The sequence below is a fragment of the Musca autumnalis genome, unplaced genomic scaffold, assembly GCF_047663935.1.
Source record: "Musca autumnalis isolate F117 unplaced genomic scaffold, ASM4766393v1 scaffold_4, whole genome shotgun sequence".
NCBI lineage: Eukaryota > Metazoa > Arthropoda > Insecta > Diptera > Muscidae > Musca > Musca autumnalis.
Genome location: NW_027411977.1, coordinates 226,000,140 through 226,027,689, shown reverse-complemented (window position 1 = coordinate 226,027,689; position 27,550 = coordinate 226,000,140). Strand labels below are relative to the sequence as shown.

Sequence of the window (27,550 nt, the reverse complement as noted above, 5' to 3'; positions counted from 1 at the left end):
AAGTTTTGGCATAATTAATCATAAAAATTCATCTGCTTATATAAAAAAATACTCTTTAGAACATTGAAACCAATTTCGTTATATTATTGCTTGGAGGTTATGTTCAAATTTTACTTATTTCTTCCAGAATATGTAATTTTGGGTGGTTGGAGTCAAGGGGAAAAAGTTTCCTTATAAAAGTTCACTATGGGTCACCGAAGAAACGTGAACCGTAGATATAATATATAATATTTAACAGCGTCAAACAAATTTGTTTAATTTTTTGTTTGTTTTGAGGTTAGAATGAGTTTCTCCCAGTATACTATATTTATGGCAATGTTGTCAAAGGGAAATATATTCTTGATTAAATTTCACAATAAGACTCTTCACAAAGAAAATCTTATATATACGCTATAAAGTTGGCAACACTTTCTGTATTAAAGAGATTAAAACGCATTTTACACTTGAACTTAAAACAGGTGTTTTGGGAGTTTACGTCATTTATTTGACAGATATTGTATGGAGTTGACAACTTAAATGATTCCATGTTTTATAAAACATGCTAAATGTAAAATGAGTTTAATATTATTTTGGGGTTATGTTCAGATTTTGCCGATTCCCCTTACAATATTTTATTTTAGATGTAATATGTTTATATTATAAACTTATTAAACATTAATATTATTTTCTCTTTCTTTCATTTTTAGCTCAATTGATGCCCCAATTCCCGGTTGGTTTCCAAGGTACCAATTTACCAGCTTTTGCCGGTGGACCAGCTGCAAACTTTGGCAATTTCCGACCACAATTCTCTGTACCGGGTCAGTTATCGGCTAACAATACATCTAATGTAGGAGGAAATTAGTTTGTAGTTCTATCTCTTTACCATAACTAATCTATTTAAACATATATACAACAAAAAAATATATGATATATCTTTCTGTATGCTTGAAACATAACAACCAACAACTATAACATTATTAACAACTATTTTATTAATACAAAAGACCGGACAATTAAGTTTGAATTATACATACATAATGTATGGAGTTGCACAAACTATTTGTGCAAGTAATATTTTTACAAAAAAAGCAAGAATTAAAACAAAAATATCAATAAGATACATATTTCTATTTGTAGTCTTTAGATTATTGTGTAACTTAATTTTATTTCGAATAAAATGTTTCGCTACAACAAAAAAACAAAGTACTTTTAAAAATTTTGGTATTTATGTTTAATTTAGTAGTGTATCTCTATCGTAAAATACAACAACATCTACAATAAATAAATAAAATACATACCTACGTATACATTTTAATAAAACACTTTGTTTTTCTTTTTAAATTTAGTGGTGGGAAATGCAGCAGATGAGCTCATTAAACAAGGCGAACTTATTACCAATTGGGATCAATTTCTGAATCAAAACGTTAGTACATTTTTGTTTGCCGTTGAAAAGTAGTTTCTGAATATGTGTGTGTGTGTGTGTTGTTTACATGGTCTAGTAAAAGGTTGATGAATTTGTCAAATATGTTGTTAAAATTTTTAGGTTAGGTTAGCCAAACGTATGATAGATTGTATTTATTTCATTTTGTTTAGCTTTATAACTAATTTGGTTGTATTAATTTTTAAACATCATCTTATTGTTTACATGATCTATTAATAAGATCATGTAATTGGTAAATTTTGTCAACAATTGTTATGAACAATTTTAGGTTAGGTTGTGTCGCAGCTAATCATGAATATTTACGTGCTTTGGTTTTATATTTTAAGAAGTATGTAGATTAGATAGATGTAGATAACCTTTGTAAGCAGAAAAGGCCTTTGGTTTATTCAATTAAAAACCCTGTGTAATTTTATGCCATTTGCAGAATGTCAATGAGAAAAAAGCTAAAAAACGCAAAACTGAAAATGCTGAAGGACATCATGATCTTAAGAAAAAGAAACCTAAGAAGAATGATAATGATGTTAGTATTGTTAATCAACATAATGAGAGTGTAGACTTTGCCAATACTTCTTCGACAACAAATGGTGACCACAAACCTAAAGATAAATCAAACAAGGAAAAGGAATCTGTACCATTCGGTATGTTGTGAAAGGAACTAATAGTACATTTACATTTACGAAATTGAGTGGATTTCAACTGTCAATTCCTTTGCTTATACGTAGAATGAAAACTCATCTGACATCCATTGAATTTTATTTGACGTCTAATCAATGGAATTTACAGTTAAAATCTAGTGGATTTCGTTAATGAAGGCCCACTCCCCGTGCGTTTTCTCACTTTTTCCTTTAAGTTGAAACGACAGAAAGACAAAACTCACGGGGAGTTTATATTCATAATCACCCTGGGTGATTTTAACCTTCTAATATGTTTACACTTTTTTCTTGACTTTAGATATGCCATCTGTGAAGGATATTTGTACGGCGTTTGATCTCACTGATGTCAATATTCCATATAGCGAAATCATCTTAAAACCACCGATAAAATATAAAGCCTTTGCTTTGTATGTACAACCTATACTCCAAAAAGCAAATCCTGAAACAATAGTTCCAAAACTAGCAATGTTAGTTGCAGCTAAATGGAGGGAATTTTGTGATGCCTATCCCAATATTGTGCAAAAGTGATGTTGTCAAATTGGTATATTTGAAATTAATTTAAATAATACATTTATTTGGCATATTTAATTTGTCATTTTAATTACTACGATATGTTTCCTCCCAATTCTCAAATATTTAATGATATCATTGTAAAACTGTTTTAGTAATATTTAATTTTTGTTAATCAATGTACAACTATACAATTTTATTTCTTAAATATATAAGTTGCAGCTTTTTAATATTTTGAATTTAATGGAATTTTCATTATAGATCTGTCTGTTATCTGTAGTCCACGGGATTTGGAATCTAAATATGAAATTTAGAAGATTTCGTAATTCTAAACGTAAAATTCTGAATGAAAACTTCACGTGACTTATTTTTATTATTTCATTCATTTTAAGCCAAGCCTAAAGGCCTTATCACTTTCTCCTTTAAGTTGAAACAGCAGAGAGAGAAAATCACGGAGAGTTTTCAATAAATCGGCTCTTCTTCCCTAATTTACATTTTTCTATTTCGGTAATATTTTATTTGAATAAAAATAATTTGTAATAGAGTTGTGCCAAAGGAACTATATGGAACTATCCATGGTATAAGTAAAGAGGTAGATTTAAATGAAAAAAATCTATAGAACCCTTATTTTTCTTGAATTCCTAAAACTTCAAAATAAAAGCAACAAGTGGGTTTGTTTACAATGCATTTTTGAGCATTTTATAAAAAACGCCAAAAATGAATGAAGAGTTAAGTTTTCTCCACACAATCGAGTTGTGGATATGATAAACTAATTGTTTCTATGCAAATCTCACCAATTTCTTCCATACAAATGGTCTAAAAACAATTTTAAAAATCATTGAATTCGATTGTTTTTAAAATTGTTTGGCATATTATTCAAACACCACACACACATACACAGTTTGTTTATATTGTTTTGAAGTTTTAGGCATACTCGAATGAAAAAATTTAAATTGACATAAAGCTTTGGCTAACCTTTCTTATTGAACCATGGAACTATCTAGTTCACTTCGCAGTTCCAACGGCCCACTTTTTTTCTTTGAACAAATTTCATGATGTTACTCATACGTTTTGGAACTAGTACAAGGAACTAGGAACTAGATTACCCAACTGTAATTTGTAATATAACGGTGCATTAAATGAACGGCTGAAATAAATCAATTGTATCATTTCTGCCACACGCCTTTGTTAAAGCATCACTTAAGCAACTTCTCTAAACAGCTGTAGTGGAATTCTGTAACTCATTTTTTGACTTACCGACAAAAATCGGTAAAATTAAAATTCTTATGATTTCGGTAATTAACGAAATTTTTCGGTAAGTTAACAACCAAAATAAAGCTGTCGCTAAGTCCTACCGATATCAACAGTGTTGTCAACTTTTATTGATACTTTTCATTCATAAGTTTGCGTTTTAATTTTACCGACATTTGTCGGTAACTCAAAAAATGTGTTACAGAATTCCACTACTGATTTCTCAACCGTTCCATCAAAAATGTATTGTAAATAAAGCACATTTGTGAGCAACTCTGCAATTCTGACAAGTTAAATTGTTGTTGTTCGCTGAAGGAAGAAAATAAATTTATTTGCTGTTGAAAGTTTTTTGTTTATATAGCAAATAAAAACAACACGAGCAATGATACATTTGACGGGACAAAATTATAATTCTCGTGAAATTGTGCAAAATATATTCTCACCATTGATTGGTGTACTATGTAGTCCCCATGCAGATGAGGTGTGTCATCGTAATAATTTGTCGTTTGCAGAATTATTACAGCCCTTTGCTAAACTGCAAAATGATGGTAAAATAGGAAAAATTAAACAAAATAAACAACAACTTAGGCATAAATAGAATACTCTACCAGCTAGCCGAAAAATCTGAAATGTTTACCACAGGTAGATCTTTACGTCCTGATTACAAAAATGTAAAGTTTGTTGGGGGGAAGTCCATACTTCCCGAGATATGGACCTCTGAAGTTCCGAAAATTCCCCTGTTAAAGTAAGAAAAACATTTAAATTAAAAAAAATGTTGTTTTCGTGCCCTAAATTGGCTCCTGTCCATAGGAGAAAGTCTTAAATCCCCGGCCGAAGGACGGCTACTTAGAAAAAACTTACAATTAAAAAAAAAAAATCAGATTTTTTCCGTCAGCTGGTAGAGTATTCAATTTGTTCCACAACTTGATAATATTTCCTTCATTGCAGCCCATTTCCGTGATGTGACAGGGACAAGCGTTTCCATACGTGGCTTACGTTTGAACTTTTGCGATGTGGATTGGAGACCCCCACAAACGGTCTTGGCCCGTAAAATGCTCAATGAATCCGTGACAAACGCCCACAATGATAAAACCAAAATTGTCCACTTGCCCGATATCTCTCTGGAGATACCCACATACGAGCCATGGTTTGAAAACTGGCGTGAAACTTTTTTGACCGTACAATTTCCAGCTGATCATGAATTCACCAGACATTTATTAAGTTGCCTGATTGTCTTGTCTAGCAGTGAACCTAATATTGTGGAAACAGCCCATAAGCTGTCACAACGTGTTCACCAAATGCAAAGTGTTACCCCTGCTCAAAAATTACCCAAATGGTTTCAATCCGCCGATGTCCTAAACAGTTATGTGGTACTGCACGAAGGCACCTTGGGTGACTTGTCAAAGGCTCAGCAAGGCTATGAAATGTTGAAATCAACCTTTGGTGATGCAAAATGCTTTCTCATACAGCTGAATTCACTGGATGCTCAGGTGGCTGGCAGTGAAGTGCCTGATTATTGGACTCCGTTTCTGAATAGACAACCAAAATCAGGTGAAATGGGCCAGAGTAGTGGCGGCAGTCTTGGTGATCCATTGAGTGGTCATAAAACGCCACAAGATGGTGTATCCAATATTGCCATGCCAGCCATGCAAATGTCTTTGTTGAGTGAGGCTGTCAACAGCACTGAAGCTGCCAGTGATATGGGAAGCATATTACATCCCCTAAGTCCGGTACAGGAAAATGCCACGGAGGCTATAGTAAGTTGAAAAAATGTTTGAGATTATTGAAGTTATTTATGTTCGAGTTTTTTTCAGAATTCCAAATTTTCCATAAGTAGCGAAAGCATAGCCTCCCAAACCATAAACCCCAATGTGTGGACAGGTGATTTTGATGCTCCCCATGGCCAGTGTCTAAATGCCATGGATGTGGAGAATATTAAACATTTTGTGCAGGATTATGCTGTACGGGCCTTGATTCCCTATGTGGAGCATTTAGTTGGTATATTAACGGAGGCGGTAAGTTTGTAATAATAAATTTTATGGGAAACTTACTACTGTTCTTTCCGTTTATCTTCTTTAGGTCACCAACAAAAAGGGTGTGAGCAAGTCCCTGCTTAGTGCCACCAAACGTTGGTTTGTGACCAGCAAACCAGGGGCAAGTGCCAGCAATCAAAATGCAGTAATGTAAGTCTTTATAATTTTTACATGAGAAATGAGTGCTTAAAGACAGTTTTTTTTCCTTTAAAGCTACACCCACGAATCGGCGGAGTTACAGACCCGCAAACTAGGAGATCTGTACTTTATGTTTGGACATTATAATATGGCCTTCCAAGCCTATCATCAAGCCAAGCGCGACTTCAATGCGGACTCCGCCTGGCAATATTATGCCGGGGCCTTGGAAATGGCGGCCTTATCAGCCTTTATGTTGGGCACTGCCAATCGTAAGACATATGATTATATGGAGGATGCAATTGTGTGTTATTTGAATACCTGCAAGTATGTAGAGTGAAGGGTTTTTAAGAGAGCCTTTAAAGGAATTTGTAACCTACACGTATTTTATTATTTATATTAATCCGTTTTTTTCCTGTTCTTTTTCTAGACTCCAGCAATTTGCCACCCGGGCCACTTTGTTGAGCATGGAATGTTTAAAAACGGCACGATTATACGGTGAAGCAGCTAAACAATTAATACGTATGACTAGTGAAGAGTCTGATTTACGTTCCGCCTTGCTATTGGAACAGGCAGCCTATTGCTTTTTGGCCTCTACACCAGCCATGTATCGTACCTATGCATTTCAAATTGTCTTATCTGGCAATCGTTATTCTCGTGCCGGCCAACGTAAACATGCCTATCGTTGTTATGCTCAGGCCTATCAAGTTTTCCAACAAAAAGGTTGGAGTTTGGCTGAAGATCACATTCAATATACGATGGCCAAACAGGCATATATGTTGAAAAAACTTGAAGAGGCTAGTCGTTCATTTGCCCATCTGCTGAGACCGGGTAGTCTGCAAAACGGGCAACAACAATTGAGTTTTTTGAAAGAATTTATACAAACGCAAAATGTGGGTATAAGGGAGGGGATTTTTTTTTTTGCATGTGGGGAGGGTGGTCAGAATGGGGAAAACTCAAACAGCCCAGTTATGAATGTAAACTCCCCGTGATTTTTCTCACTTTCTCCTTTAAGTTGCAACGACAGAAAGACAAAACTCATGGGGAGTTTTCATTCATAATCACACTGAAAATCAATTTCAAGGCAAAGTCGACCAAAGCCATGTCACCTTCATTAGTTTCCTCAAAACTCTGACCATCTTCCCCTTATCATTGTCTTTGGAAATATTTACTTTCTTCCCCTAGTTTCTCATATTTTCTCAAAAATTTAAATTTTTATTTCCCCTCCTTAACAGGAATTTGTTAAACGTCATCCTGAAATGGGTTTAATACCGCACGCCCTGCCTCAAGTTGTTCAAGATTCCATTAAAGTATTAACTTTGTCACCTCCTCCAGTGGTTACACCCCAATATATACCAGCCACCAATATAGATATTAATGTAAGTAAACATGCTTGTTCATGAGTTCTTTTTGTTAATCCCTGATTTTATTTCTAGACGGATTTGAGTGATGAATCTGTGTGGCATAAATTGGAAGAAATGATTGTGACCACAGCCTCAGCAAATAAGCCATTGGTCTTTAAGCCATCTCGAAGCTTGTTCACCAAAGAAAATCCAACACTGGAGCCACCCTTAGCCGTGCAAGGAGGTAAATATGAATGTTTAAATGTTTCCCTCAAAATTAACTTTAAAAAAATCCACATTAACTAAAAATTAATTTAAAAAATCCAAAATTAATTTAAAAAATCCACGTTGGCCAAAAATTAATTTTAAAAATCCAAAATTAATTTAAAAAATCCACGTTGGCTAAAAATTAATTTAAAAAATCCAAAATTAATTTAAAAAATCCACGTTGGCTAAAATTAATTTAAAAAATCCAAAATTAATTTAAAAAATCCACGTTGGCTAAAAATTAATTTAAAAAATCCAAAATTAATTTAAAAAATCCACGTTGGCTAAAAATTAATTTAAAAAATCCAAAATTAATTTAAAAAATCCACGTTGGCTAAAAATTAATTTAAAAAATCCAAAATTAATTTCAAAAATCCGCGTTGGCTAAAAATTAATTTAAAAAATCCAAAATTAATTTAGAAAATCCACGTTGGCTAAAAATTAATTTAAAAATCCAAAATTAATTTAAAAAATCCGGCTAAAAATTAATTTAAAAAATCCAAAATTAATTTAAAAAAATCCACATTGGCTAAAAATTAATTTAAAAAATCCAAAATTAATTTAAAAAATCCACGTTGGCTAAAAATTAATTTAAAAAACCCAAAATTAATTTAAAAAATCCACGTTGGCAAAAATTAATTTAAAAAATCCAAAATTAATTTAAAAAATATTCACGTTGGCTAAAAATTAATTTAAAAAATCCAAAATTAATTTAAAAAATCCAAAATTAATTTAAAAAATATCCACGTTGGCTAAAAATTAATTTAAAAAATCCAAAATTAATTTAAAAAATCCGCGTTGGCTAAAAATTAATTTAAAAAATCCAAAATTAATTTAAAAAATCCACGTTGGCTAAAAATTAATTTAAAAAATCCGCGTTGGCTAAAAATTAATTTAAAAAATCCAAAATTAATTTAAAAAATCCGCGTTGGCTAAAAATTAATTTAAAAAACCCAAAATTAATTTAAAAGATCCACGTTGGCTAAAAATTAATTTAAAAAATCCAAAATTAATTTAAAAAATCCGGCTAAAAATTAATTTAAAAAATCCAAAATTAATTTAAAAAATCCAAAATTAATTTAAAAAATCCACGTTGGATAAAAATTAATTTAAAAAATCCGGCTAAAAATTTATTTAAAAAATCCAAAATTAATTTAAAAAAGTCCACGTTGGCTAAAAATTAATTTAAAAAATCCAAAATTAATTTAAAAAATCCACGTTGGCTAAAAATTAATTTAAAAAATCCAAAATTAATTTAAAAAATCCAAAATTAATTTAAAAAATCCACGTTGGCTAAAAATTAATTTAAAAAATCCACGTTGGCTAAAAATTAATTTAAAAAATCCAAAATTAATTTAAAAAATCCACGTAGGCCAAAAATTAATTTTAAAAATCCAAAATTAATTTAAAAAATCCACGTTGGCTAAAAATTAATTTAAAAAATCCAAAATTAATTTAAAAAATCCACGTTGGCTAAAATTAATTTAAAAAATCCAAAATTAATTTAAAAAATCCACGTTGGCTAAAAATTAATTTAAAAAATCCAAAATTAATTTAAAAAATCCACGTTGGCTAAAAATTAATTTAAAAAATCCAAAATTAATTTAAAAAATCCACGTTGGCTAAAATTAATTTAAAAAATCCACGTTGGCTAAAAATTAATTTAAAAAGTCCAAAATTAATTTAAAAAATCCACGTTGGCTAAAAATTAATTTAAAAAATCCAAAATTAATTTAAAAAATCCACGTTGGCTAAAAATTAATTTAAAAAGTCCAAAATTAATTTAAAAAATCCACGTTGGCTAAAAATTAATTTAAAAAATCCAAAATTAATTTAAAAAATCCACTTTGGCTAAAAATTAATTTAAAAAATCCAAAATTAATTTAAAAAATCCACGTTGGCTAAAATTAATTTAAAAAATCCAAAATTAATTTAAAAAATCCACGTTGGCTAAAAATTAATTTAAAAAATCCAAAATTAATTTAAAAAATCCACGTTGGCTAAAAATTAATTTAAAAAATCCAAAATTAATTTAAAAAATCCACGTTGGCTAAAAATTAATTTAAAAAGTCCAAAATTAATTTAAAAAATCCACGTTGGCTAAAAATTAATTTAAAAAATCCAAAATTAATTTAAAAAATCCACTTTGGCTAAAAATTAATTTAAAAAATCCAAAATTAATTTAAAAAATCCACGTTGGCTAAAATTAATTTAAAAAATCCAAAATTAATTTAAAAAATCCACGTTGGCTAAAAATTAATTTAAAAAATCCAAAATTAATTTAAAAAATCCACGTTGGCTAAAAATTAATTTAAAAAATCCAAAATTAATTTAAAAAATCCACGTTGGCTAAAAATTAATTTAAAAAATCCAAAATTAATTTAAAAAATCCACGTTGGCTAAAAATTTATTTAAAAAAATCCAAAATTAATTTAAAAAATCCACGTTGGCTAAAAATTTATTTAAAAAATCCAAAATTAATTTAAAAAATCCACGTTGGCTAAAAATTAATTTAAAAAATCCAAAATTAATTTAAAAAATCCACGTTGGCTAAAAATTAATTTAAAAAATCCAAAATTAATTTAAAAAATCCACGTTGGCTAAAAATTAATTTAAAAAATCCAAAATTAATTTAAAAAATCCAAAATTAATTTAAAAAATCCACGTTGGCTAAAAATTAATTTAAAAAATCCAAAATTAATTTAAAAAATCCACGTTGGCTAAAAATTAATTTAAAAAGTCCAAAATTAATTTAAAAAATCCACGTTGGCTAAAAATTAATTTAAAAAATCCAAAATTAATTTAAAAAATCCACGTTGGCTAAAAATTAATTTAAAAAGTCCAAAATTAATTTAAAAAATCCACGTTGGCTAAAAATTAATTTAAAAAGTCCAAAATTAATTTAAAAAATCCACGTTGGCTAAAAATTAATTTAAAAAATCCAAAATTAATTTAAAAAATCCACGTTGGCTAAAAATTAATTTAAAAAATCCAAAATTAATTTAAAAAATCCACGTTGGCTAAAAATTAATTTAAAAAGTCCAAAATTAATTTAAAAAATCCACGTTGGCTAAAAATTAATTTAAAAAATCCAAAATTAATTTAAAAAATCCACGTTGGCTAAAAATTAATTTAAAAAGTCCAAAATTAATTTAAAAAATCCACGTTGGCTAAAAATTAATTTAAAAAGTCCAAAATTAATTTAAAAAATCCACGTTGGCTAAAAATTAATTTAAAAAGTCCAAAATTAATTTAAAAAATCCACGTTGGCTAAAAATTAATTTAAAAAATCCAAAATTAATTTAAAAAATCCACGTTGGCTAAAAATTAATTTAAAAAATCCAAAATTAATTTAAAAAATCCACGTTGGCTAAAATTAATTTAAAAAATCCAAAATTAATTTAAAAAATCCACGTTGGCTAAAAATTAATTTAAAAAATCCAAAATTAATTTAAAAAATCCACGTTGGCTAAAAATTAATTTAAAAAATCCAAAATTAATTTAAAAAATCCACGTTGGCTAAAAATTAATTTAAAAAATCCAAAACTAATTTAAAAAATCCACGTTGGCTAAAAATTTATTTAAAAAAATCCAAAATTAATTTAAAAAATCCACGTTGGCTAAAAATTTATTTAAAAAATCCAAAATTAATTTAAAAAATCCACGTTGGCTAAAAATTAATTTAAAAAATCCAAAATTAATTTAAAAAATCCACGTTGGCTAAAAATTAATTTAAAAAATCCAAAATTAATTTAAAAAATCCACGTTGGCTAAAAATTAATTTAAAAAATCCAAAATTAATTTAAAAAATCCAAAATTAATTTAAAAAATCCACGTTGGCTAAAAATTAATTTAAAAAATCCACGTTGGCTAAAAATTAATTTAAAAAATCCAAAATTAATTTAAAAAATCCACGTTGGCTAAAAATTAATTTAAAAAATCCAAAATTAATTTAAAAAATCCACGTTGGCTAAAAATTAATTTAAAAAGTCCAAAATTAATTTAAAAAATCCAAAATTAATTTAAAAAATCCACGTTGGCTAAAAATTAATTTAAAAAATCCAAAATTAATTTAAAAAATCCACGTTGGCTAAAAATTAATTTAAAAAATCCAAAATTAATTTAAAAAATCCACGTTGGCTAAAAATTAATTTAAAAAATCCAAAATTAATTTAAAAAATCCACGTTGGCTAAAAATTAATTTAAAAAATCCAAAATTAATTTAAAAAATCCACGTTGGCTAAAAATTAATTTAAAAAATCCAAAATTAATTTAAAAAATCCACGTTGGCTAAAAATTAATTTAAAAAATCCAAAATTAATTTAAAAAATCCACGTTGGCTAAAAATTTATTTAAAAAAATCCAAAATTAATTTAAAAAATCCACGTTGGCTAAAAATTTATTTAAAAAATCCAAAATTAATTTAAAAAATCCACGTTGGCTAAAAATTAATTTAAAAAATCCAAAATTAATTTAAAAAATCCACGTTGGCAAAAATTAGTTTAAAAAATCCAAAATTTATTTAAAAAATATCTACGTTAGTTAAAAATTAATTTAAAAAATCCAAAATTAATTTAAAAAATCCACGTTGGCTAAAAATTAATTTAAAAAATCCAAAATTAATTTAAAAAATCCACGTTGGCTAAAAATTAATTTAAAAAATCCAAAATTAATTTAAAAAATCCACGTTGGCTAAAAATTAATTTAAAAAATCCAAAATTAATTTAAAAAATCCACGTTGGCTAAAAATTAATTTAAAAAATCCAAAATTAATTTAAAAAATCCACGTTGGCTAAAAATTTATTTAAAAAAATCCAAAATTAATTTAAAAAATCCACGTTGGCTAAAAATTTATTTAAAAAATCCAAAATTAATTTAAAAAATCCACGTTGGCTAAAAATTAATTTAAAAAATCCAAAATTAATTTAAAAAATCCACGTTGGCAAAAATTAGTTTAAAAAATCCAAAATTTATTTAAAAAATATCTACGTTAGTTAAAAATTAATTTAAAAAATCCAAAATTAATTTAAAAAATCCACGTTGGCTAAAAATTAATTTAAAAAATCCAAAATTAATTTAAAAAATCCACGTTGGCTAAAAATTAATTTAAAAAATCCACGTTGGCAAAATTTAAAAAATCCAAAATTAATTTAAAAAAGTATCCACGTTAGTTAAAAATTAATTTAAAAAATCCAAAATTAATTTAAAAAATCCACTTTGGCTAAAAATTAATTTAAAAAATCCAAAATTAATTTAAAAAATCCACGTTGGCTAAAAATTAATTTAAAAAATCCAAAATTAATTTAAAAAAGCCCCGTTGGCTAAAAAATTAATTTAAAAAATCCACTTTGGTTAAAAATTGATTTAAAAAAAAAACAAACTGCTTAAATATTAATATAAAAAATCCAAAATGAATTTAAAAAAAATCAAAGTTAGTTAAAAATTAATTTAAAAAATCCACGTTGGCTAAAAATTAATTTAAAAAATCCACTTTGGCTAAAAATTGATTTAAAAAAAAACAAACTGCTTAAATATTAATATAAAAAATCCAAAATGAATTTAAAAAAAAATCAAAGTTAGTTAAAAATTAATTTAAAAAATCCATTTTGGCTAAAAATTGATTTAAAAAAAAACAAACTGCTTAAATATTAATATAAAAAATCCAAAATGAATTAAAAAAAAATCAAAGTTAGTTAAAAATTAATTTAAAAAATCCACGTTGGCTAAAAATTTATTTAAAAAATACACACTTTGCCCAAAAATGAATTTAAAAAATTTAAGTTGCATACGTTCCCTAAAAATTAATTAAAAAATCCACGTTTAAAATTAATTTAGAAAAATCCAACAAGTTTTGAAATGGTTCTACGTTTTGGTATAGGCTTTCTTTATGGATTGCTCAAATTTAACCAAACAATATTTCCTCTATTTAGCAGCCAATTTTCCCTGTACATTTTTAAGTTTTTTTTTATTTGTTCTTTTTATCATTTTCTCCAGAACCCATTGAGTTATCGGTGACAATAACAAACACCATTGGTTGTGGCATAATATTTAGCAATGCCGAGCTATTGTGGCGCCTAAAGCTGGACAATGATGAGGAACTGAATAACATGTGTTTGTATGAAACAGCCAATGAAAATCCAAGTAAGTTTTATTTTTCTTTGTACATCTTCAAATAAATTTACATTTTAAAATCATTTTTTTCTCTCCTCCTCTTCCAGATACCACAGCTGTTAGGGCTGCAATAAAAAGTGGGCCACCACAATCCGTGCAACTGGATGAGAAGGCCTCGCAGACTTTATTCTTTAAGCTAACCCCAAAATTAACGGGCCGCCTTACAATTTGCGGGATTGTGGGTCAGGTAGCATCAGCTGTTGAGCCAACAGCTTCACTTTTGGGCTCGTTGCAATTTGAAACACAAATATTGCGAGCAACGACCGGCAATAAAGCACCCGCATTTGATCAAAAACTAAATATACGCATCATACCCACACTACCCTCGTTGAGTGTTAGTTTCTCACCCATTCCCAGTGATTTGTTGGCAGGAGAAATTATACCCCTTACCATATCTTTTCGCAATGAAAACATTAAGGCCATAGACGAAATCTATTTGGGTTGTGACAATCCAAGATGGTTGACATTGCAGGATAAGCATGATACGGTTCCTCTATCGCTGATGAGTTGTAAGTTGTTGCTCTTCAATGCAATTTGGTGGATTTTAATAGGTAATTTCCTCTCCTTACAGCCATCAAAGATTTGTCAAATGAAAAACTGGTCAAAGACAAAGAAATACGTCAACAGCATGTATTCCGCTTGTTTAGAAATAAAGCCACGTCAGCCCTAAAGGCTCAAGATACCACCACCTTAACACTGTGGCTACAGGCGCCCTATGAAAAGGGTGAATTCACTCTGCGTCTTCTCTTCTACTATTCATTGCCGTCAGAAAACACCGCCCATGGTGGTGGTTTGAAATATCGTTTGGTCCGCCATAAATGGCAATTTAACATTCACGAAGGTTTACATGCTGAAGCCGCCTGTGTCCTAAGTAATTCATCGAGTGGAGAATTGGGCATAAATCTTGATGTACGCAATGAAAATAAAATGCATCATCCTCTAATGGCAGAGCTGTACATCAATACCCTGGCCATGTATTGTGAAAAGTTCCAGTTGAACAGAGATAAGTTATATAGTAAGTATACCAAGATCGCCTTTTGGTACAGGCGCCATTATTTGTCGGATTTTTTTTTTTTTTTGAAAATTTCTTAACAATTTCTAACAGATTTTGCTTTAGCGCATTGAGGTAATATAAGTCTAAGTAATAGCATCGATCTAAGTTTTGGTATGAAACGCTTTTGAGGTTATGTCAAACTTTTTCCTTTTTTGGAAATTTTTTTTTTTTTAAACCGATTGAACATATTGTCCGAACTATTAATTTGTTCGGTATCTTGGTGTCTAAGAAAATAATGACAAAAAATTTTCCTCATCTGTCAATGTTTTGGTAGAGCGCCCTTTCAAGGTTATGTTCAAATTTAACTATTTTTTTTACAAACAGCCCAATTATGAATATCAACTTCCCGCAACTCCTTTATGTTGAAACGGTCGAAAGACAAAACTCAGGTGGAGTTGACATTCATAATCACCCTGATAATTGTATTAACTGCTTTTCATGAAATTTTTTATTTAAGATCTGTTTGTTGCCTGAAAAATTTAAAATAATACTAAATGACCACGTTTTGGTGTTAGAACTATTGTAGGGTCCTTAAAATAAGACTAATTTTGGAAAATTTAGACAAAAATTCCAACAGATTTTGCGCTAATTTGGCACATTGAGATTATTTGAGACTAAGAAAACTTGAAATCCAAAAAATGTCGACTTTGGTCCATACTTTGGTATAGCGCCCAAGGTGTATCCACCTTTTGAGGTTATGTCAAAATTTTAACTTTCTTAATTTTTTTGGCAAAAATTTTCAACAGACTTACTTGTAAATTAGTGAGCTGGCTTCTCTCAGGCTAAGAGATGTTGTGACCAAATTTTTCCAGCATATGAAAAATATTTCTCCCTTTCTACATAACCTCAAAAATTTGGAATTTTGGGGATTTTCGTCTTATCTCACAATAGATTTTGCTGCTAGTTAGCAATTTGAGTTTTTGCTGCTTTTGACAATAAAATATAAATCTTACTGACACTTTGGATAACATTTTGGTGTAATCGCGTTTTGAGGTTATGTCACAATTTTATCTTTTTCAATTTCTTCGGCATAATTTCCAACAAATTTGCTTGTAAATTAGGGAGTTTGCTTCTCAATGACTATGTAACATTGTGACACAACATTTTCCTCCACAGGTTTACATTTTGATGTGGTTCCTTTATACATAACCTCAAAAATGAGGTAGTTTGAGGATATCCATCTTAAGATGTTTTTGTAATTTAGAAGTTTAGTTTTAGTGGCTAGAAAACCTTTCGCTGACACTTTGGTTGCAATTTTTGTGTAACCAAGTTTTGAGGTTATGTGACAATTTTTTTTACATAACCTCAAAAATGTGGAATTTTGGGGATTTTCGTCTTATTTCCCAATAGATTTTGCTGCTAGTTAGCCAATTTGAGTTTTTGATACTTTCGACAATAAAATATAAATCTTGCTGACACTTTGGATAACATTTTGGTGTAATCGCGTTTTGAGGTTATGTCACGATTTTATTTTTTTCAATATTTCTGCATAATTTCCAACAGATTTGCTTGCCAATTAGTGAGTTTGCTTCTCAATGACTATGTAACATTGTGACACAACATTTTCCTCCACAGGTTTACCTTTTGATGTGGTTCCTTTTATACATAACCTCAAAAATGAGGTAGTTTGAAGATATCGATCTTAAGATGTTTCTGTAATTTAGAAGTTTAGTTTTAGTGGCTAGAAAGCTTTCCGATAAAAAAGAAGTTTCGCTGACACTTTGGTTGCCATTTTGGTGTAACCAAGTTTTGAGGTTATGTGACAATTTTTCCGTTCTTTCCCAGCTAGCATTTGGAAGATTGTTTTTTTTTTCAAAAATCAAAAAAAGACTCGAATTTGATTAAAAATTTCAAAAAATTCTGGTTGGATTATTATATTTACTAGTTTGAGAGTGTGAGGATTTATTTTTATAAAAATGTTCACCATTTTTAATTATTTTAATCTTTCTCACAGCCATAAATCGCATGGAAATATCTTCGGGATTACTTGGAGGTAAGTTTTTTGACCAACCGTATCAAAATAATTCCATTAATTGTTTCCGTATTATTTCCATACCAGAAAATTGCATAAAACCTTCCAAAACGGCGAGTTATCAATGTCGTCTAATGTCCAACTCCACTCAAACAGATGGACAATCTAAAGACAACAAACCTTTGCCGCAAAACCTACTCAAGTCACGTCTCTCCCATCTGGATATGATGCCAACAAAGCTACAACAACAACACGAACAAAATATACCCAAAATGCATGAACTCTACAGCTTTTTGGCTAATCATGAAACGGTATACTTTAATGCCAGTATTACAACAGAAGAATTCAATAACATTGTGGCATCATATGAGCCCCATACCACAATAGCTCTTTGTTGGACAGCAGCTATTGTACAAAATTCCGTACAACGTCAAGCATATGGACAACATTTTATACAATTGAAAACAATTTATGAAAAACGTTCATGCCCTCTGCAAACAGATGAAATTAAACAATTTAAAAGTCCCGTAGATCGTGTGGAACAACAACATTTAAATATACAACAATTTTGTAATAAAGCACCCGTGGAAATTGGTAACATTTTATCCAACATGGAAATGGATCGTACAATCGATCGTTATTTACAATTTGAGAATAATATTGCGGCTATGGGTGAAGCGGATGAGGATGATGATTTTTGGGAACCAAATGAAATGTATGTGGGTCAACGTTGCCTGCTAGAAGATGAAAGTTTTTTGTTAGCAAGTAAAGCTTAATTACACAACAAAAGTATATATAACAATTGTTGCAATAAGTTAAAAATATTCCATTATTTGTCTAAGTTACATAAAGAATAATAAAAGTTATTGTCATTTTTAAGACTTGGTTTTCTTTGATATTTTCGTAGGGTATTTGAAATTAAAAACAGTAGCAATAACATTGAAATTTATTTTCCTCGTTTATTTTCTTTGGTCAATTGTCTAACTGAAATGTTTGAATGGAGGTTGGTTGGTAATCATTACGAAATATAAATAAATGGGTTTGATTTCCATGATTAGACCTAAATGCTTTGAAATAATGCAAGGCAAGTAATTATTTATAAATAAAAACATATTCAATACCATGCAGTTTTGTGCAAGAGTTTGATTTTAGGACAGATATTATGACTAGATTTTACAAAACAAAAATTAAAAAAAAACTTAAAACGAACGTTTCTTGTTCATATAGACCTTAAAGGTGGCATATAAAACTCGAGTGCAGGCCACTGTAAAAAGACAAAACATTACAACGAGATAACAAATCATATCATGTTTCTACTCACCAATATTACCCAAAGCACTGCCCATTAAAGCGCCCACAACATTTGGAATAGGGTATGTTTGCCAATCACGATCCCAATCTAGTGGCGACACAATGGAACCAGCCCATGCTCCCAAAATTCCTCCCAAAGCATTATATTTAAATAGATTCAAGGCAGTTTCTTCGGTTTTGGTAAGGAAATCAGGTTTCTCACAAAACCACACTTGCAACGAGCCACCTCCACCCAACAGGAAGACAGTAGGAGAGACCGATAGCAGAGTTAACAATAACGACAAGACAAAAGTTTGCTCATAATTTTGCAGCACGGGTGCGCCCAGTATTATGCAAATAAAGCCGTAGAGAACGGTGCATAGAAATTGTAGCAATAATCCCGAAGCCAAATCTTTGGGTGTAAAATATGATGCCTTCCTCTGTTTTTGTTTCTGTGTCAAGGTGGGATCTTCCAAGCGTCCATAATAGAAACACAATATAACTTTTAACATTTCACCCGTGAAGACAATGGGGATAATCAATGAATCCCAGAAGCTTCCCAGATGAGTCCAGTTCCTGCGATATTGCATGTACGTCATACATATTAAGATGACACCCAGACTTATCGAGACATGGAAAAGTTGGTGTTTAGTTTTCAAAGCATCAAAACGCATCACTACGGCCATTTTTCAGCAATACAAGGCGAACTACAATGTTTCCAGAACAACTCCCAACAGCAACACACTTGTGATCCACTTTTCTAAATGGATTTTGTGTTTCTTCTACTTTTCCTAGTTTTATATGGTCTTTAGGTACTCTCTTTCTATTTAAAAATAGATAAAAACATTATTTTTATTGAATTTATTAAATTTTCCAGGATGAAAATAGATACGAACCGTTCTAGGGGAGGAAATTGTAATTAGTTACAAGACGTAACGTGCTTAACGTAATATTAAAGTAGATAATATGATCAGTTAGTAGATGACGTAAAGTAACACACTCATCTTGTAATGCAACCTTTAATGAGAACGCATTCTATATGACTCCCAAAAAATAAATACATGATTTAATCACCATTATATGTGAATCGCAGTAAGAAAACCATAAATTAAATCCTTTTAATCATATCACCGCTGTTTATTATGGTGCCTTTGCCAATGTCATACCAGCATTAAAGACAAATAACCAAACTTTTTTTACTCAAGGTGAAAAATGTGAAATATTAGCCGACAACTTTCTCAGTAATCATACCATTTCCGAAACTCTGAGCGATGCCAATACCATAAGCGAGGTTAACAATACCGTGGAATCCATAAACTCCTCTCAACCAGTACCGTCTAGTCTGAAATTCACTTCAGTTGGAAAAATTTCAAGTTTAATTAAAAAATTAAAAAACAAAAAAGCACCTGGCGTCGATGGCATAAGTAACAAATGCTTAAAAATGTTGCCCAGAAATGGTATTATATACTTAACAAACATTTTAAATGCTTGTTTACATTTGTGCTATTTTCCACGAGAATGGAAACATTCAAAAACTGTTCCAATTCAAAAAATAAACAAACCTTTTGACGATCCCAAATCATATAGACCTATTAGCTTATTATCAAGTATAAGCAAAATATACGAAAAGGTCGTTCAGGAGCAACTATATGATTACATAAACAATAATAATATATTGCCAAATCAACAGTTTGGTTTTCGAAAGCAACATAACACATGTCACCCACTTTTAAAAATAAAGAATATGGTGAAAAGTAATTTTACCAATTCCTTATCTACTGGCATGGTACTACTAGACATTAAAGCTGCATTCGATGGAGTCTGGCATAACGGACTTATTTACAAAATGAATAAATTTGGATTTCCTCTTCAAATTATTAAAATTATAAACAGCTACATTAGGGGAAGATCTTTTTGTGTCCACATTGGAGCTTCCAAATCTAAAATAGTTAATATACCAAACGGCTGCCCACAGGGGTCTTGTTTATCGCCAATTTTATATAACATATATACTTCTGATATACCACCAATAAAAAACTGTGTTGTTTCGATTTTTGCTGACGACACCTCAATAACTAGTGCTGGATTGTACTCCAGCACGATATCGGAAAATCTTCAAGAAGGAATTATTAAATTAAACGATTATTTTAAGAAATGGAAAATAATGGTAAATCCTGACAAAACGCAGGCAATTTATTTCTCGAGGAAGAGAAAAGCATGTTTTTTTGCCCCAACAACCACTACAATTCTTAAATTGCAGCATAGAGTGGGAAAATAATGTTAAGTACTTAGGAGTCGTACTTGACAAAAAACTTAATTTTGGTGACCACATTTCCTACGTTGTTAATAAAACAAATAAAATAACCAGGATTATGTATCCATTTATAAACAGAAAATCTGGATTAAATATAGAGAATAAAAAATTGATACTTAAATCAATATTTTTACCAATAATATATTATTGTGCACCATTATTTTCAAACGCTGCAAATAACCATATCAAGAAACTGCAAATTGTTCAAAATAAGCTGCTGAAAATGATATTTAATCTTCCAATGTATTATTCCACGCAAAGACTGCACTCCCAATCCGGATTTCAACTCGTTAAGGAAAAACTTGACATCCTCAGGACCAATTTTGAGGCAAGATGTATTTCTTCGTCCTATACTCACATAAATGAACTTGTTTCATAAATGGATGTAAAAATCCAACCACCATCTAGTCAAACAAATTTAAGGTTTATTTTTTTTCCTTATGTATCTAATACCAAAATGTGAAACCATAAACCATATTGTTACAAACAAATATTATAATTAAGTAGAAAAGGAAAATTAAATTTCCTAAACTCTTTATATGTATGTATATCTCTGAAAAAAAAAACCCGTAATGACATCAAATAAAGAAGAAATGAAAATCATTTTTATACAAAAAAAAAAAAAAAAAAAAAAATTATGGTGCCTTTTCTATCGTTTATTTGTAAATAGCATTAATAACTACTTCACATACTCCGCACATACACCAAAGCACAATGTTCGATAGCACATTCTTCTCCCTCTCTCACGAAAAAAGATAGAATTGTCATGTTGAAACATGATTTATCTAAAGTTTAAAATATATGCCCTGTTCCCGTACTTTATAAAGTGGTAAAAGTCGTAAACGATTTTCATATAAATTTTGTGTACGGGAAGTGGTAAAAATTGTAAAAACTTTTTAGTTCTGGAACAGAGCTATATTCAAAAACGCCGTTTGCACTAGATTTTTTGTCGGGTTAACCTTTTTTATGAAGATTAATTTGACGTTTACGCAATGGTACAATAAAGTAGAGGTAGGCCAGGTATGAAAATCACTGAAAAATGCCACCCTGCAGCCATGGCTTAAAACGTCAAATGGCATGGTACAATAATAATGGTAGATGTATCTGCATAGCTATCCCGTATTACAAAAACATATGGAACTTAGAGCTTTATTTTTTATATGTTAAAAACTGCCAAATAGAGTAAAAACCACAGTCTATGCAGTCGGACACTCAGCCCTGACTATTTAGTTTGCTGTCAAATAAATTATTGTGACATAAAATACAAAGGAAATCAAATCACAATAATGAACAATCTATTACGTTTGTTGTCAAAAGTTGTTAACAGAACACTGAATGGCCGAGCTTCTGTAGGCCTTGGTAAAAACATTTCTTTAGCTAGGCTCCAGAATATTCTTGTTGGAAAAGTGTTCCAAAAATAGCAAAAGTTCTTCCCAAACTTATGACAGTGAAAAAATGTCATTCACTTATTTTCTACTTGACAAGTTTGGCTAATCTGACATCGTGATTGCCGGCATCCGATTTGCAGATAAATGTCAGCAGAATTTTTACTAAAATTGTAATTTTTACATTCCCGTACTTTTGAAACAAATTAAATTAATATCAATATTTGATAAATCGTTCATTCGTAAGTTTTGCTAAAAAAATCAACAATTTTATTTTGCCACGCGAATACACATTTTTTGTCCTTGTTTTCAATTTTAAGATATAGTGTTACACAGAAGTTTTTTGTTGGAACAATTCAATGATGCATCTACCTTTATGATTGCATAATGTCAAAAACAGTACAAAATGACAACCCTGCTTTTGACAGATTAGGCCATAAAAAGAAAAAAAATTGTAACTAGCTGTTAGCTGTGGCCATGGCAGAATAAGAAGGTAATCTCATTTGAAAAAACCGTCCTTGAGATGTCAAATACAACCATGCATCGAAACCATACACATAATTGTTGTTTTTGTATTTGTAAATGACAACAAGACTGTTTACGTTTTATTTATTTAATGAATTGAATAAATACATTGTAATAAGTGTGGTTGTTATTCGGAAGATTTGTGTTAAGTTTTCATTTTCGACCTTTTATTGGCTAATAGAGGACGTTTCGGTGGCTGCAAGATAAAATATTTTCATAGGTTTGGAAGGAATTGGCAAGAAAAATGGTAAGCAGCTTTCCCGAAAGAAGCAGAATTGTGTGAAAATTAGATAAATGTAAAAGCTGACCTACATTTCGTTTTTTAGGTTTTGGGCCCTCAAGATACGAAAGTAAATTGTGGACAACAACGCTAAAATTTTTCATGTTGTTATTCTTGTTATTGAAGAGTTCAGCCAACGCAAGAAAGGCCGTGCTATTGGCGCTTTCAGTAACATGTTCCGCGGTGGTTGTCGCATGTTCGCTCCTATTAAGGCTTTCCAACCAATGTCAAACAACTAACGCCGCCAAGCTTAAGTCTCTGCCACCTCTGGCGTCCCAGCCCTTGTCCAATCTAAGGATCACATCATTAATGACGTTTTCGAATTCCCATTGGTCGTTTCTGATGAAGTACAAACGTTGCAAAATACCAAGCAAGGTGTGGTCTTCCTCAGATGCATGAACATCTGCGTTGACATCCAAAACGTGTACAAATCCTAACGCTTCTGTGCTGACTGTGGTACAATGCCCTACCGTCGTCGCATTGCCCGCCGTGGAACCTTAATCGTATACTATAAGGACGAATATTGGCGTCGCACATTCCGTAACATGCCCGGCATTGAGCCCACGAGTGTTGACAAGCGGTACTTGTTGAAATTGGCTCCTGGTGGCCATGTTGGTCGTTTTGTCATCTGGGACGAATCTGCATTCGCTCGCCTTAACGAAGCGATATAATCTTCCTCAACATGATGGCTAACACTTATTTGTCTCGACTTAATAAACTGAAGAAATCAGCAAGTTTGTCAAGATCTCAAGGAGAGTAACATTGTATTGGCTAAGAACCACTTTTCTGTTGTTGCCACCAGGCTTATTATCCGTTATTATTCTTTTTATTAAAATGTAACGAAAAAACCTTGTTTGTAATATAGTCTTATTCTTTTTCATTAGAAGCGATCTGCTGAAAACGGTTTCCTAATAAAAAATAATAAATAGCATTTTATGCGTTTGTGGGAAAGGTCTCATAAAAACGGTGGGCATAACTTTACCATTGACAGACTTTATCATTAGAACTTTAGCACAAGAGATGTATGAAAATTTCGGGGTCCATATATAAAAAGGTGTTGCTTTCCCCAGCAATAATAATGTAGCCATGATTACTTTCAAATTCTTTTATTATTAAACATTGATCGATAATACATATCATCTACTTATGGTATTTCCGGTCTTAAATAAGACGAATACATACAAACTGTCCGTTTGAGTCGCGTCAAGCGTTGAAAACAACAACCACATAAAAACTCCAAAATAAAACTTGCCATCACTTAGGCCTTTTTGTTTTTATCGGCGGCTCAAACGGACAGATTGTATTTTACAATAACTACGCGCTTTTAAATTTTAGACTTGTCCATCTTGTAACTGGATGTAATGTAGGGAGACATTTATCTCAGTTGTTATCGTGCAAGAAGCAAGAAGCAAGAACTCGCACATTTTTGAGAGAAATATTACCATGTGCAAATGTTGGAATGTCAGTCACTCCTTTCTTGTATTCACATTTTAAAGCTTCTGTTCCAATATGTCTGTATCGTGGACTTGACCAATAAACACATTTCGCTGTAAACAGGGACAAGGACTGCGTCTATATGTCCATATTCCAACGTGATATCTGCCTGGAAGAAATATTACGAAGTTTAGATAAAATATTACGAGGACCAAAATGTGGACCGCATCGGCTGATCCGTTCGAGAGCCATCCTCCAGCCGGACGAACGTACAGGGTTAAATAGACTCCAAATTGACAGAAAATTGTAAATTTATAAATTTTAAATTCAAATTTTTTGAAATTTGAAATGTAAATACATCTGACATATGTATATTTTAACATATACATACAAAGTTTGTCAAAATAATTTTGTCAATGAAGGGACGGCAAAGTGAATACAACTCTGTGAGTTGTGGGCGTGAGGTTACCTTGTATCATTGTATCATGAGCTGTGGCCTACCTTTACTTCATTCTACCATGGTCAGTACTTTTGTCATACGTACAAATTGTGGGTTTGTCTTTACAAGAGCAATACATTAATTTTATTGTTTTCTACATTTACTAAAAGTTGAATTTAGTCCCAATTTACATTAGGCGAGTTTACTTGCGGCAATTGTCAGTTTAATGGAGAGAGAGGTGAGGTATATGGTAACCCTTTGCCTCTCAACACCCTCTCTCACCCACAAACTGACAATTGCCGCAAGTAAACTCGCCTAATGTAAATTGGGAATTATTTTTTTAGCCTTGGAGATCTGTATGTTATTATAATATAAACTCGTCTGTTCTATTTTTTCATTTTATTCAATAATCTTCATGAATTTCCCAGCAAAAAGTTTGCATCCACGGAAGCAGTTAAATCACTGGTGCAAGTGTCACGAAGTGCTTCTTTTTCTATGAATTCCTCAGTGAATTTTACAAGGGAGCGCGCAGAAAGGAAGCACTCCATTTTGCTTCCGCAGCACGCAGTTAGGAAGCACTCCATTTTGCTTCCGCAGCACGCAGCTAGGAAGCACTCCATTTTTACAATTTTTACCACTTTTACGAGTTTTGCGTTCCCGTACACAAAATTTGTATGAAAATCGTTTACGACTTTTACCACTTTGTAAAGTACGGGAACAGGCCATTAATAAGACATTTTAGTTTTATTCTTATAGGCCGTTTATATATAACAAGGTTAACCCAGTGGGTCTGGGTTTCAAATGTCATTTCCATTGTATATACTTCAAACAAATCCTCATAAAGAAGGTTAACCCTGCAAAAAACTATAATATAAACGCCGTATTACTTTAATTTCATTTGTTGAATGAAAATTGAATTTTTTATCGTTTATACATAAAAGTGCTTGTTGGATGTAATCCAAATGGAGGAAAAGGATTGCCTTTTTCATTAGTCCACTGGAAGCGCATCCATGCATGTAATGAAATCCTCACTCCAACTTGCACCACTTCCATTTTTTTTTGCTGGGTTTTCATATGAAATTAATGCACCCCGAATTGATAACACTAATGAAGAAAGTACACGGCTTGTCGTTAAAATTATATTTTTAATAATACTGCCAACAAAATACTGTTGGTATTGCCCAATATATATTTTTATTTTCTATATCATTTTTAACTTTTATTTACTATTATATGCTGTTTATATTAGAGCTTTTTCTTTTTTTACTTTTAATTAATAATTCAATTGAATGACTACATGTAATTCACTGTGCGTTGCTGACACATATGATGAAAAATACAGCACTGCATTGGAATTTGGCGGGAATGATGGCAACATTCTTCTGGAATATGTCATTTTTCACAAAAACAGTTTCATTTTTTTGTTAGCAACGTCTTTTAATAACAGAATTCGAGAACTTGCGAAAAATTTTAATAATTACTAATTTACAACTTCTATTTAAGTGTTAAGATAAAAGCAAACGTAAGTTATTATTGGTTCTGCATTTCTTGTCTTGATAGATCAAGATTTTGCAAGGAGAAATTCGCAAAACAATTTCATCATTGCTGGTCTTTTGTTTGCAGGGCGCAAATTTTGGCATTGTAAAACAGCAAAGCACGCCAGAAGAAGTTCGTTCATCTCAACACACACACAAATATGGCAAAGGTACACATAACTAATGTTGTCGTACTGGATAATCCCAGCAGTTTCTTTAATCCCTTTCAATTTGAGTTAACATTTGAATGCATTGAAGAATTGAAAGAGGACTTAGAATGGAAAATGATTTATGTGGGCTCAGCCGAATCAGAAGAATATGATCAAGTTTTGGACACGATTTACGTGGGACCAGTACCAGAAGGCAGACACATCTTTGTGTTTCAAGCAGATCCACCAGATGTAACAAAAATACCCGAACAAGATGCTGTGGGGGTAACGATTGTGCTGCTCACATGTTCATATCGTGGCCAGGAGTTTGTAAGAGTTGGTTATTTTGTGAATAACGAATATACTGATCCTGAAATGCGTGAAAATCCCCCACCAAAACCTCTCTATGATCAATTAACCCGCAATATCTTGGCCACAAAACCTCGTGTAACACGTTTCAAAATCAATTGGGATGATACCCCATCGAATGGCCTTACAAATGGTAATGGTGAACATCACATGGATGATGAAATGCATGCGGAGGCGGCGGGAATGAATGGTTGTGAGTCAGCATCAACATCAGCGGCCGGAACCGGAACAAACAGTGTCCATTCAAATGCTCTGGAAGCAAACATGGATGAAAATAGTTTGGCCATGCCATTGGAAAATGGTGTAACAGCCTTAAATGAAAATTCAAATTCTTTAGCTATGGAATGTTAGGTTTATGTTACAACTCTACCATGTACTAACTGCCAGCCAGCCAGCGGTGGAGCATAATTATATTATTTAATATCGATATTTTTAAAAGATTTTTTTTAGTTTGAAGCAACAAAAACAAACCACTGGAATGAGTAATATTCGTTTTGTACCTTTTTATCATCAATGAATGAATGCTATTACAGCGAACCCCCCCAAACAGCTTTAAAGCTATAGCAAGCACATGAGCAGCCTTAAAAGTACAGTCGTCAAAATTCCGTAATCTTCGTTATTGGCTAATTTGGGAAAAAATTCGCGCACACACAGGCATACTCAATTCGGAAGGGATCTCATGTAGCTGTTACTAAATTTACCGAATCTAATATGTTTGGAATATTGTAATTTTTGCCGAACAGCGCAGTCCATCTATTTAAGTTTTCTGAACCTAGTTTTTGTGTTTTGTATTGAACCACCACCTCAATCGATATATTTATGTTAAAATTTATTCCTTCATTATATTTATCTAATTTGTAGCTGATAAATTTACTTTAAATGTAACTATATTATTAATGATTATTAAAAAAGAAATCAAAAAAATATTAATTTTTAAAAAATATAAAATTTTTATGAATTTTTTTCTTGTAGATCAAGATGGAACAATAGCAGTGATGAGGTTTGGCATGGTAGCTGAGAG

At 30.9% G+C, this 27,550-nt stretch overlaps 5 protein-coding genes across 7 annotated transcripts in view; 4 read left to right on the top strand and 1 right to left on the bottom strand.

The window, feature by feature from the left end:
* Positions 1-2,793, top strand: part of Mi-2 (chromodomain-helicase-DNA-binding protein Mi-2 homolog) — a 97,169-nt gene extending 94,376 nt beyond the window's left edge. The window contains exons 7-10 of one of the 3 annotated variants that reach the window (XM_073980833.1): positions 687-797; positions 1,326-1,402; positions 1,845-2,058; positions 2,372-2,793. In XM_073980833.1, coding sequence (XP_073836934.1) covers positions 687-797; positions 1,326-1,402; positions 1,845-2,058; positions 2,372-2,601 — 632 coding nt within the window. In that variant the 3' untranslated portion in view covers positions 2,602-2,793. Of the gene's footprint in view, positions 1-686; positions 1,183-1,325; positions 1,403-1,844; positions 2,059-2,371 lie in introns of those variants that run through there. The other 2 variants (XM_073980834.1, XM_073980836.1) reach the window with 2 other exon arrangements.
* A 1,274-nt stretch (positions 2,794-4,067) lies between these two features.
* On the top strand, positions 4,068-17,688 carry l(3)76BDm (trafficking protein particle complex subunit 8 homolog l(3)76BDm). The gene is made up of 13 exons (XM_073980843.1): positions 4,068-4,382; positions 4,783-5,591; positions 5,649-5,849; positions 5,914-6,017; positions 6,081-6,329; positions 6,433-6,895; positions 7,238-7,381; positions 7,439-7,589; positions 13,607-13,753; positions 13,831-14,292; positions 14,355-14,798; positions 16,792-16,830; positions 16,897-17,688. Exons 1-13 carry the CDS (start codon positions 4,217-4,219, stop codon positions 17,583-17,585), a joined length of 4,068 nt encoding a protein of 1,355 aa, XP_073836944.1. The 5' UTR covers positions 4,068-4,216; the 3' UTR covers positions 17,586-17,688.
* Positions 17,689-17,747: 59 nt separating this feature from the next.
* Positions 17,748-19,071, bottom strand: PIG-F (phosphatidylinositol glycan anchor biosynthesis class F). The gene is made up of 3 exons (XM_073980844.1): positions 18,996-19,071; positions 18,131-18,922; positions 17,748-18,073 (listed from the first exon to the last, which is right to left on the bottom strand). The coding sequence occupies exons 2-3, from the start codon at positions 18,783-18,785 to the stop codon at positions 18,009-18,011; spliced, it is 720 nt and encodes a 239-aa protein (XP_073836945.1). The 5' UTR covers positions 18,786-18,922; positions 18,996-19,071; the 3' UTR covers positions 17,748-18,008.
* A 3,210-nt stretch (positions 19,072-22,281) lies between these two features.
* On the top strand, positions 22,282-23,532 carry LOC141402571 (large ribosomal subunit protein uL4-like). The gene is made up of 2 exons (XM_073984116.1): positions 22,282-22,570; positions 22,650-23,532. The coding sequence occupies exon 2, from the start codon at positions 23,065-23,067 to the stop codon at positions 23,272-23,274; it is 210 nt and encodes a 69-aa protein (XP_073840217.1). The 5' UTR covers positions 22,282-22,570; positions 22,650-23,064; the 3' UTR covers positions 23,275-23,532.
* A 2,305-nt stretch (positions 23,533-25,837) lies between these two features.
* asf1 (histone chaperone asf1) lies at positions 25,838-27,477 on the top strand. The gene is made up of 2 exons (XM_073987975.1): positions 25,838-25,998; positions 26,100-27,477. Exon 2 carries the CDS (start codon positions 26,173-26,175, stop codon positions 26,878-26,880), a length of 708 nt encoding a protein of 235 aa, XP_073844076.1. The 5' UTR covers positions 25,838-25,998; positions 26,100-26,172; the 3' UTR covers positions 26,881-27,477.
* Positions 27,478-27,550: the final 73 nt, after the last annotated feature.

Excerpts from the sequence above, each read along its gene's own strand:
- LOC141402571 (XM_073984116.1), top strand. The coding sequence starts at position 23,065 with ATGCCCTACCGTCGTCGCATTGCCCGCCGTGGAACCTTAATCGTATAC.
- PIG-F (XM_073980844.1), bottom strand. The coding sequence starts at position 18,785 with ATGGCCGTAGTGATGCGTTTTGATGCTTTGAAAACTAAACACCAACTT. Across the intron at positions 18,074-18,130 it reads CAGTGCTTTGGGTAATATTG|TGGCCTGCACTCGAGTTTTA; the intron begins GTGAGTAGAAAC and ends GTCTTTTTACAG.
- asf1 (XM_073987975.1), top strand. The coding sequence starts at position 26,173 with ATGGCAAAGGTACACATAACTAATGTTGTCGTACTGGATAATCCCAGC.